The sequence below is a fragment of the Rousettus aegyptiacus genome, unplaced genomic scaffold, assembly GCF_014176215.1.
Source record: "Rousettus aegyptiacus isolate mRouAeg1 unplaced genomic scaffold, mRouAeg1.p scaffold_m13_p_4, whole genome shotgun sequence".
Lineage (NCBI taxonomy): Eukaryota > Metazoa > Chordata > Mammalia > Chiroptera > Pteropodidae > Rousettus > Rousettus aegyptiacus.
Genome location: NW_023416307.1, coordinates 115,746,200 through 115,758,489, shown reverse-complemented (window position 1 = coordinate 115,758,489; position 12,290 = coordinate 115,746,200). Strand labels below are relative to the sequence as shown.

The window sequence follows — 12,290 nt, the reverse complement described above, 5'->3', positions numbered from 1 at the left end:
ATTCTAGTTAGGGTGAGAGAGGAGTAAACCTGGAGCACGTCAGACTGCGAGGACTGACACTAAGGCAGGAAAGGAGAGAGGAGGGCTGGGGGAGGCAACTGCAGATGAGGATGTCTGAAGGTGAACAAAGGCCTGAAGGGAAGGGGTGAAGAGCCCTCAGGCAGAGGGCCGAGGCCTGTAACTGGCGGGGAGGGTGGGACATGAGGTCAGGCCTTCCCGGCCTTGTGGAACAGGCTGAGGGCTCCACCTTTGCCCGCAGTGACTTGGGGGTGGTGGCAGGACACAGCAGGACAGCTGTGACCCACAGCTGAACAGGCTCACTCCAGCACTGCTGAGAGTAGTCTGAAGGGGCAATGGTGGAATCAGGGAGACCAGTCAGAGACTACCACACTCACCCAGGGTCAAACAATGGTGGCTTGGTCTGGGTGGTAGCAGGAGAGGTTGATAAGAGGTCAGATCCTGGTTGTAACTTAAGCACTGAACTGACAGGATTTTCTGACAGAGTGGAGATGGGTGAGAGAGAAAGAGAAAAGTCAAGAATGACTACTCCAGAGGGGGAATTTACACTGTTTCACTGCATCTCTGGTTTTGTTTTGGTGGTGGTGGCGGTGGTAAAGTGGGGACACACAAGACTTCTCTGCAAGTAGGAAATGAGGGGCTGCCTCCAAGTCTCTCTTGGATGGTGAGCCAGGTACCCAGTCCCACTCTCTGTGGGGGCCTGACAGCTGCTCCCTCAGAAGCCACAAATGAAAAGGCTCACAGAGAGTGGCTCAGGCACAGCCCTGGGACAACTGATCTTTTCTCGGTGCTTCTATTGGATGGGAAGGACACAGATGGAACAAGAGGCCAAAGCAAAGTGCAATCCATAGTCTCTAACATACATACCACGTGTTCCCTGAGGTGGCAGGGCCAGTGGAGGGGGCAGCAGGCACACCTCAAGTGTAGGTCTGTCCCTGACACGGTGATACCAGAGCTGGAATCCAAGGCTAACAGAGCAGTGCATGAAATAGCCCCTAGTGGGAAAAAAACAGTGGGGTATGGGGAGAAGGGACAGAAAAGGGGGCCTATGGGAGTGTGTAGCAACAGGCCCCATTTCACTCCTTTAATGATGCTGTGTGCCAGAGTGGACTCCTAAGCAGGCTTTCTGCCTTTATGCACAAGTGCCCTGAAGACAGGCATGGGGTCCCGTCACCCTTGAAAACTAGTAGTGGCCAAGAGCCACACAGACATTGCTTAAAGTCCTATCTCTGGTACTATCTAGCTATGTGGCTTTGTGTAAAAAAAGAGGGGTTAAGACTGTGCAGCTATGACCTACCTGGCTGGCATCAGAATTAAACAAGAGAAAACAAGTGAAGGGGCAGGCACAGAACCCGTGCTCAGGAAAGCAAACAGCATTCTGCGTTCCTGCCCTGGACCCTGTCTTCTCTCTCCTCTCTGCTTCCATTCTCCCTGGGCTGAGTCCTGGGCTGAGACATCCTGTCCTAGTCTCAAAGAAGCGTGTGACCTTGGGCCTGCCAGCTACAACCTGACTCTCCACACCCCTCCTTCCCCCTATGCCTGCAGGCAGCCCGGGGTCTTCCTGAATGCTAGGAGGGTCCTAGGATCCCAACCCTGTTCCTCTCCACCCCTGTGACATGCTCTGAATTCAGAGTACATTCTTTTCGTTAGTGTTTGTATGGTATATCTTTTTCAACTTTTTCCTTTCAACTTTACATTTAAGGTGGTTCTATTGTAAGCAGCATATAGTTGAGTTTTGTCCCCCAATTAATTGTAGTGGGTTAGATGGCAGTCCCCAAAAATATATATCCAAATCCTGACCTGCAATACTTGTGAGTGTGACCTTGTTTGGAAAAAGGGTGTTTACAGATGTAATTAAGTCAAAGATTTGAGGAGAGATCATCCTGGATTAACCAGGTAAGCCCTAAACCTCATTACAAGTATCCTTATGAGACGGAAGAGCAGAAGACATACAGGGAAAGGAAAAGGCCTTGGCACAGACAGAGGCATAGACTGGACTTATGCAGCCATAAGCCGGGGAATCCCTGAAGTGGACAGACAAGAAAGGACCCTCCCCTAGAGCCACTGGAAGGAGCGTGGCCTCGCCAACACCTCAATTCTGGACTTCAGGCTTCCAGAACTATGAAAGAATCAGTGTCTCTTGTGTAAAGTCAAGAAGGCTGTGATTGTTAAGGCATCCCTAGTAAATTAATAAGGCAATTTGTTTCTTTTCCTTAAAAAAAAATTTCAAAGTATAAAGCATATTCATTGAAAAGTCTCCCTTCCATTTGAAATCCCAGTTCCTGTTTCCCTTCTTAGGGCCAACTTCTGTCACCCTGACCTTGTGCATCCCTCTAAACACATGCTAGGTGACTACAAAGATGGACAGATGGCTCTTTAAAGGGAAGGACAGATGGTCCCATAGTTTACACTGTCAGATCCTTGCTGCTCTCACCGAAAATTCCCCTGCAGTTTAAGATACTATACACGTGGCTCTACCTCTTTTATTAGAGGCTATGTGGTATCCCATGGCATGGCCATGCCATCTCTGAGTCACTCCACAAGCACTGCTACAGTGCATGTCACTGCCATGAGCCATCTCTGCCTATGTGGGCATATTCCTACTGGTGGGCTTGCTGCATCAAAGGTTCTGTGCAGTTGATTCTGTCTTTCCACAGAAATTGCAGCAACTCACACGAGTGCCCATTTCCCCTACAACCTTGCCAGCACAGAAAACTAGAGAACCCTTTCACCTTGATGATTTGATCATTGAAAAGGATGCCTCATCAGGGTTCCCAGGCACCTGCAAGGCTCACCACCACCCACCAGCACAGGTGGGGTTGGCGAGGCTCCCACCTGCCCTCCTCTCAGGTGTACACCGTCGGCTCCTCCTGCTCGACCTCAGCTCACACCCTCCCTTGAGGTGTCAGGGCACAGAGCTCACTCCTCCTGTTGGTGCCACACAACAGAAAGGCAATTATGGATTATACAATGCTACCTGTTTCACACCAGTGGCCAGATCATTGACTGCTCACACGACGCTGTCACTTGATTTTACACACCCCTTCGTGTCTACATCTAGAGGGAGGGGACCAGGCACTACTTCACTGTCCTCAGAGCTTCACCTGACTGGTCCTCCCACAGACTTGCTGAGTGGCAGAAGAGAACTGGGGTTTTACAAGGAGTATTCCCTTTTATGTCACAAGGAAGAAGACATAAAAGGCGGCATTAAAAGTCAAATCACAGGAGTTGGAAGGAAAATAATCTCCACATAGCAGCTATAGTCCTATTTAGAAAATAAGTCATAAAAAGTACAACTCTTGAAATTAAACCACACAATTTAAGAGAGCTGTCTGGCCAATACTGGGCACAGCTGGAGAGAAGCAGAATTACAAAGAGTGAAAGAGATGGTAAGAGGCTCCTAACTATCAGGGGAAAAGAAAGGCTTTCAGCTGAATAAAGAAGGGGTAAACTGGGATTCTGCAGGCTTGGTTACCAGTGGTGACAGTCCCTTGCGCCCCTCTTTATCTGATGGCATTTCCCCAATCATCACTATGTGGGTGGAAAATTACTCCCTGCTCAGGATATACTGGAAGAGGCTACTGAACCCAGTAAGGCTCTTGGTAGAGAGCTTCTCTTTGCCATGAAAATCCACCAAGGCAATTCAATTACAATATAAAATGAATGGAATATATTCTTATATCTAAAGTGTAATCTGAAAGGAGGAAGGTGACCACAGACCACAACAGTAGCCACTGCAGCTTCTAACATTTTAAAATATGACACAACAGAAGACAGCTTGGATGGCTCCTCCTCACAGGCTATGGGAAATCAGTCACAGGTTCTTCACTGGCACCACAAAACCACCGATCTGTGTGTGAGATTATGGACCTTGGGATGTGAGCGGATTTCCCACTTCTCAGTGTCAGGGAGCCCGAGATCATGAGCTCAGGGCCAAAAGTCTAAATGCTTTATTGTTCATCCCTGGAGAAAATACTCCCCTGTCAAAAACCTGGAGCCAGAAAAATACCAGTTTTGGAGCCTTCTGCCCAGTGACATGCTGCTGACCTGGATCAGACCCCTGATGGCCTCATTTCTCAAGCTGTACCACAGGCCAGAGCCTCATGCAGCACAGGCTTCCTGTCGAGGGTAACAAACTGTTCACCTAGCAATAGCAAGCAGCCCCTTCCCCAGCTTAACAGCAAGCCCAGTGACAAAGCAGCTGCTGTCAGATCAGCTCATAAACTCAGCAGCTTGCACTCTGACTCAGAGCCGAAAGGGTCTTGAGGATCCAACGCTCTCAGGGTAAAAGGTGGGGAAAACAGTGGGGGGAGCGGTGATTTGTCCAGGATCACCAGGTAGTTATCAGTGGACCTTGCACAAACTCTGAGTCACCTGGGACAGGCCTCTCTCAACTGGCACTGGTTGGACAAGGGACCTCAAGCCATGCCTTGCTGGTTCTATGAGCCCAGGACTCCCAATCTCAAAGGCCAGAAACTGTCCAGGGGGATGAGCAAATCCACCTCGAATAATGAAACCGGCAATCGAGAAAAAAACCAGAAGTGTTTCTGCACATTCCCTAAAGTATAAATGATCATCCCCACAACTAAGCCCCATCCCAAAACTCCTTAGTACCCCCCGTGGTGCAAAAGCCCCAGAGGCACTCAGTTTCTTTCAGGTAGGGAAAAAGTCCCAGGGGACAGTGAGATAGACTGTTGGTTGCCTCCCGCAAACCCACCCTCCCCTCTCTTCCTAAAGGAATTCTCTCAAGTAGCTTGCAGAATGCGTTTCCAGCCTCCCTTGCAGCTGGGTGTAGCCATATGACTAAATTCTGGTCTACGAGTTTTAAACCCAAGTTTGGCTATTTTTCAAGGAGAAATGAAGAGCCAGGTGATTCTTATGGCAAGGAACTAAAGGCAGCCAAGTTGGGGGTGGTCTGAAATCTAGTCCCCGCTTTACCAACAATTTTATTTTAAGCAAGTCACTTAACTCTTTGGGTATAAGTTTCCTCAGCTGTCTACTTAATAAGGTCAATGTGGAGAGAAAAGCAGCAACCACCCCTCACCGGGTACGTTACATCATTATGGCCAATCTTTATGACAACCCTGAAAGGTATCGTTCTCATTTTATAGATAAGGTCAAAGGATCTGCCTAAGGCAAAAATGGCACAACCTAGATCTAATACAACAATCTTTCCACAAAAGCAAAAAGGGGACCTCTCCACCTCAACGGGTTCCCCCAACTCCATTCTTCTTCCCATAACCCCCGCCCCCCAACACTGGAGCTGGAGTGAAGTGAGTATGGCATGTCTTGCTTCAAACCTTTCAGTGCCTGCCCCACCTCTCCTTCCTCAGGGAACACAATTCATACTTTGTAAGTTGGCAAACAAGGTCCCCTGGCCCGGCACCTCCCATCCAATGCTGTCACTCACATTGTCCCTTTGACTTGAGAGGGCCTCCACATTTTTTTCTCTTGGATAACTCTAAAGCATCCTTCCAGATTTAGTTCAGACAGTTCTAAGATTTGCCTCTTTTGCAATTGAGCAAAGCATTCCACCCTCCCTCGGGCTCCTCAAAGTTTCCTATGCTACGCTGGGATTAATACTTCAAATTCAGTACTAAGGATTTGTCTGTTTCTCCCACCAGACAGTTAGTTACCGAGACGGACAGGGACCTTGTCTTATTCACATTTCAGCACCCAGCCCAATACCTGGAACAAAGCAGAAACTTACCTACTAACCTGAATAAATGGATCAGAACACACTGGAAGAACACACAAATCAAAGGAGGCGACAGCTTGGTGCTTACAGTGTGAGCTTTAGGTTCAAAGCCTTGTTTCAGCACTGACTGTGGGGTCCAGGAAAGTTGCTTAACCTCTCTGGGCTGGGACCTATCCCTCTTTAAAGTGAAAGAAATTATAGCACACACCTCATAGAAGCATTAACAAAACAATATAGAGTACTTAAAACTGTGCTTTGTACTTCGCCAAGGACTGTACATATTTTAGTAAGAAGTAGCAGTGGTATTATTGATAGAGGAAGAGTAAATCCTCAGGCGCAAAACCCAGGTGTAGGCAGCCAGAAAGTGCTCATCTGATTATATCACTTGTGGATCCAGGACCTCCTTAAAGTCTTTAACATTTTTAATTATAAATCATCATAAGTTTGGAAACTATAGAAAGAGGAAAGTTACTTAAAATGTCATCGTCTGAATATAACCATTGGTTTTTCTATCACTGTAGTTCTGGTTCCAATTCTCCTTCTGGCCTGCACGTCCCATGTGGGTCCAGAACAAAGCTTCACTCAGCTGAACCCTCTGTTCCCTGTCAGTCTCCATTAGCCTCAAAGGTTGGCCTCGGGAAGAACTCTCCAAATGCTGGTGCCCTGAAAGGTGAGCACATGAGAGCAATGACTGGAACAACCTGGGCAGAGTGGCCCACGCTCCATGGGCTGATACAGCCCATGAGCAGCCCATGAGCAGCCCACGAGCAGCCCACGGCAGGCAGGTCTCCTCCTCCTGTCTCACTACCATCAGGGTAGGATGCATGGATGTGCTCAGGAAGAAGTGACAGGAAAGGAGGCTCAAGACCAACTCCAAAGACTCAGAAGATTACCAAGGGAAAGGGCTGGTTCTTGTCAAGGTATCTCAAGCTGCTTTTTGCTGATGATAAAGAGACACACCATGAAATCAAGCTGAGTATGCTGCAGAATTTTTTCTATAATCAGAGTGAGAAAAAAAGTATATGACATACCAATCGCTTCAAGAAACACCATGAAATGAGAAGCCTGTCATCACACCCCAATCCAGCAGGAAAAGTGAGTGCTGCTGCCCACACAAGCTGGCTGACCAAGCTGGCTGACAGCATGCCTACGGCAAGTGCTACGGTCAGAATGCAGCTAAGGATGCCTCCTCCACGGGGCACTACGGAGCTCTGATGAACAGTAACAACTGGTGGAAGACTGGGAGACGCTTACGCAGACTTCAGTGGCTTTGCAGCGCTTCCCTGGTGCTGCTGCTCCTTCCCACTGCAAGCTTCTCAGGCCTTGGTGCTAGCCCCTCCTTCAGACCTTTCCACTCAGGACAGAGTGCCTCAGGCCTGGATCTCTCTCAGTCCCCAAGCAAACTTCCAAACCTGCCTGCCCTGAATCCTGCTACCTTCCACTGTTACACTGGATGCAATTCTACCAACTACTGCTGCCTCCTAAGCATGATGATTCATGGTAGCTTCACACATTCAAAATCAAGAGATTTTAGTGGTGGGATTTTGGTACCAAAAAAGGTTGATAGAAAAACTATCTTTGAAGAAAAACCTTTTCAACAACCCTTAGAATCACACCCTGTGGGTGAACACCATTGCCTTTTTGACCACATGACTCACATTTATCTTAGGCTGAGTCAACTAGGTCCAGGCAGAGAGCAGAACCCAGGCTGGATTTGCTCCCTACAATCAACGAGCACTTTGTGTGGGCAGAAACAATTGCAGTGTGACCATGGAAGTGTAGAACATGCAGGCTTGAGTGAAAGAAAGCTGCACAGGACTGTGAATTTCACCCCCGTCTCACCTTAGTTTTTACCTGGGGCAGGAAAAGCAGAGGAACAATTTCAAAGGCCACCTGCATGATGACCATTTTCCACAAAACATCCCACTCTGCATTACAATATGTTTTATGTCCAGCTGTTCATCCATCTATCCCACACACAGTTGGTGGAGATCCCAAAATATAAAACTGTCACCCTTCACTCCACTTAAAATTCCCATGACACATAAACCTGCCAAAAGTCAAACTTTACGCTTAAGATCTATGCATTTTACTTTATGTAAATGACACCTCCACAAAAAAAAAGAAAGTTTAAACACAAAACAAACACATAGCGTTCCCATGCCTTTCCACAGCAGTTAGTATAAAATGCAGGCTCCTTCTCAAGGCCAAGGTACCACATGACTTAGGTCTGTGCCTACTTCTCTGACCTCGTCCCCCCTGGCTTATCCTGCACTTTCTATTTGGGACACTCTTCTCTCAGCTCACCTGGTGGCAGCTCCTCCTTTTCATTCTTGTCTCAGCCCCAAGGTCACCTCCTCAAAAGCCTCTCCAGACTACCTCCCCTACAGGTGTGCACATCCTGCCTTGCCTCATCCTTCAGTCTCATTTCCCTATTTTATTTTCTTCGCAACTCTAACCCCGTTCATCTCAGAAAGTCTTAAGTGTTTTCTTCCACACTATAAAGTAAGCTCTATAAATCTTGGAACTTTTGTTCTGTTTCCTCCTGTACTCCTAGTGTCCAGAGAGTACCTGGCTCTTGACAGGTACCTAAGCAATATTTGCTGAACAAAGGAAGTCATTCAGTCTGTCACTTAAAACATATCTATTGAATACTGCCCAGGTATTTATTTTTAATTCAGAAAGTTTCGTGAATTTGCATGATGAGTTCTCCCAGAAGCTTAGTTTGCAAGCCATTATTATTGCAACTGGACTAAAATTGCTTAGTTCTCTCTGGTTTTGGACAAAGTAATCTGCCAGCAAGACTGCAAGAGGACAACTAACTAAAACCTTTCTCTCTCTTAACTAACTAACCACAAGGCAGGGTGAATGCTCTCCCTCACCACATCCAGCCTTAGACAGAAGAGCCAGAAAATCTAATTTGGGTTTGTTTTAGTGCTCAATATTTTTTGGCAAAGAGTTGGCTATTTTTGAACCAGATGAAGTCGACGTTCTAAGTTAGCCAGCTTTAATCCTCCTACGTGGAGGTTTTGCCAAAGGCTGAGAAAGAACCAAGAGAAAAAGCTAAACTGTCTAGCAAATAAATATGCTTAGTTCTCTAAACACGGAGCCTCCTTAGAACCACAGCTTCCTCCTGAGCAGGCCAGCGATGCCATCTGCTAATGGTGATGATCTCAGCAGGGGTGAGGGAGCATCGTCAATATGCAAGTGGTTCCATGGGGATCTATTTGATGGAAAGAAATACAAATGGCTCACAAACAAGATGTGCAACCTCAATAATGTCGATTTAAAAAATGCAAATTAATAATTATTCTTGCCCAGATTAGCAAAGATATTAGGAAATAGGCACTCTTAAACTGCTGGTGGAAAAGTAATTGTTACAACCCTGAAAAAACCGAGGAAGTGGATCTGTAATCCTAGTCCTCAGAGCCACCCAGGTAAAAGGGGTCATTAAACTGGTGTTGGGGTGGTCACAATGAACAGAGTGTTCTGGGAGCCAGGGATGTTGCTAGAGGTGGGACAGATGAGGCCTCCAGGATACAGAGTGCATTGCAGTATTGCCTGTAAAAGTGGAAGCTTTAAAAACCACATCTATCAATAGGGGAGGGATTAAATGTAAGTTATCACACAGTGGAATTCAATTGTTAAAAAGTGAGGTAGAGATGGTATTCTTGCAATGGGCACATTTTATGATATGTATATTATACTTCAAAAAAGCTGTTTAAAAAGTAAGGTAAATCTATATATTGATATGGGGAAATGCCCATGTTAAACAGGAAAAATCACAAGTCACCAATGTGTCATGTAAACCTATTTTTTAAAAATGATATATACAAACAGAAATATGGAGGCATATACAATAAACTGTGAAACATGGTTAGCTCTCCAGAGAATGGAATTATAGAGAACTTTCACTTTTTATGCTATGTATTTCTATGTTTTAGCTGTTTACAAAGAGCACGTATTACTTTTGTAGTAATAAAAAAGTCTAAAAAATTATTTGGGAAAAAAGATTTTGCCACTAAAAACAATAATTTAAAAATGACAAGATTATAATTTTGTACATTAGGTAATTAATAGCCTTCCTCGAACCGAACTCATTTAGAAATTTTCCTTCCAAGATAAAAGATTCCTGGAGGCAGACTCACTAAAGATGTCCCTTTAGCCCATTTAGTCCACATCAACCAGGGGCTAGGATTCTTGCTGTGCAATTTACTATCTGTGGTGGACAAAATGTCCCACTGCTGTGCTCCCGTCAGCCAGGCCAGGGGCTCCTCTCATACCTGATGCTCAAAGCCATAGTTAAAATAAAATGTATTGTATATGTTTGTATTTTGTAGGATTCCCTGGTTTCCTTGACTTTTAAAAATTAACCAAGCAATAATTAATCCTGCGTTGGATAAGAGCCTTTGACTATAAAAAGTAAAAAAGACCAACCTTCAATGCAATCTCATGGCTAATTAAACAGAAAAAGGCACCGTCTCAGGAGTCTGCATTTCTCAAAGGGAAAATTTTCAACCCCTGGCCCAACCACACCACAAAAGATGATCCTCAGCCCAGGCAGTACAGAAACTTGTCTTGCCAGTGCTTTTTATGGTCAGAGGGAACACCCACCATGCCCCTCATGCAGTGTGATAAGCTGCAAATTGCAGGATGGATTTTCATACTTGCAACCCAAGACTCTGAAATGATTGCTGCTTAGGGTGACCCAAACTCAGCAGAAGACAGAACATTTAATGGGTATAGGGAGGGTTCTTGTTTTCACACCTTGAACCTGGAAGGAAAAAGTGGAGATCAAGCTATATATCCAACCACTAAGAGTTAAACAAAAGCCAAAGGACTGAACACAAACTGCCAACTCACTTAACTGGGTTACTCAACTCCAAGAATTTCACTTTGAGAAAAAGCCCTATGTACTGTATTTCATTCATAAAAATGACCCCACTTGCTCTTGATTTCTGCAGGTCATATAATTCAAGTGTCATTCCCTGGCAGTGGTGAAGTGGCTGGCCTCAGCCACCCACCTCTCTCATTCAGCAGCCCTTGTGAACACTTTGGGAATCCATGTGTGGCAGACTGGCAAAGGACAGGTTCAAATTCAGTACAGACACCAACCAAAACCTGCTTCAACTCACCTACTACCTAAACCCAATATGTATGACCTATTCAACTGAGTTCCTAGAAGGATTTCTGAGAAAGCCTGATAAGCCATTATTATCAGGAATACTGACAGCTCCGGGCACTCAAGACAAATCCACTCAATCAACCTACAGGTTGGAGAGTTTCTTCCAAATTTTCAGATGAAGAAACTCATGTTCACTGCATTTAAGAAACTTGCCCAAGTCCCACAGGCACCAAGCGGTAGTCAGGACCAGAATCCAGGCCACTGCTGACTCTTACCCCCATTAACCCTTTTCCTGTTTAGAGAAAAAGGTACGGCTTGCTGCCAGCATGAATTTAATATCATGAGTAGGAATACTACGTTTTCTAGGATTTGACATTTTCAGTGATCAAGAATTACTACATTTTGTAAGAGGTAAGGTACCCCAGGGTACCTGAAGCACCCATCAGACCACTCTGGATGGGATTTCCACTACCAGCCAAGGAGGACTACAGATATTATTACATATGATAGGGGCTGATGATTTCTTCACTTAAGCGCCCAAGCCTCCTTGGGGTCAGGTTATTACGATAAAGTTAAGGCTTCCTCTGCTGCCCTGCTACCTAATTCTCAGGATTTGGGACTGAGGAAGTGAACTCTGTGGCTTCTCTTCTCAGATTCTGATTGGTTACACAACTTGTAGTGTTTGAAAAGAAAGGACTCCAAGTGCTAACTTCACTAGGCTGAGACGCTAGAGGAATGGTCTTAAATGTTTTATAACTTCTTCACTTAGAAACAACAGGGGGACTAGGTGACAAGGATTGGTGATAAATGAGAACTGTGAACACCAATACAGAAGAGAGACGCTGTTAAAATAAATGATGACGCTTAGGGCTCGGGTTACCAGGCTGTCCTAGAAAAGGTGGTTTGAGTCGAATTACGATTCCAGAACTCCCAGTGCCTACTTTGTTCTTCTATCTGCTGGGATCCCTCTAATTTTCCTTCTATGACAACACTGGAAAAAGGACAATCATGTGCATGGTGGTCATGAGAAGTACTATCAATCGAATTTTTCTTCATTCCTTATCCTATTACATGAAATGTAGAGTGAGTGGCCTCAGGGACAAAGGCTAGGCAGACAGCTTGGTTGAAGAGCAAGTCAAAGAAGAGGTCTGCCTCCATCTCTTTCCTTGATAGCTACGAACCACAGCAATAGGTAGTGAGGGGAAGTGCCTGAGCATCCTGGGTTTGGGAGAGGGGCTTGCTAGGTGATGTTTTGGGATTGTCTCATAACTCTGTCCTGCTTGGTTCCAGCATTCCTAAAGTCTAGAATGAACATAAAGCAACCCCAGAGAATCAGCATGCCCTGGCGCTGCTATTTCTCATTTGAGACAGGTCTGGTTATGCCAGCTCCTGATAAGACCAAACAATTCACAAGACCTTGGGGAAAAAGGAGGCGCAAGGCCCAGGTAG

At 45.7% G+C, this 12,290-nt stretch overlaps 1 protein-coding gene across 5 annotated transcripts in view; it reads right to left on the bottom strand.

Moving 5' to 3' along the window:
• LOC107498562 (store-operated calcium entry regulator STIMATE) overlaps window positions 1-12,290 on the bottom strand; it is a 52,836-nt gene that overhangs the window by 24,508 nt on the left and 16,038 nt on the right. Inside the window, exon 1 of one of the 5 annotated variants that reach the window (XM_016121836.2) lies at window positions 886-4,717. The exons of 2 other annotated variants lie outside the window; for them this stretch is intronic. In XM_016121836.2, coding sequence (XP_015977322.2) covers window positions 886-1,093 — 208 coding nt within the window. In that variant the 5' untranslated portion in view covers window positions 1,094-4,717. Of the gene's footprint in view, window positions 1-885; window positions 4,718-12,290 lie in introns of those variants that run through there. 2 more of the 5 variants (XM_016121833.2, XM_016121832.2) reach the window with 2 other exon arrangements.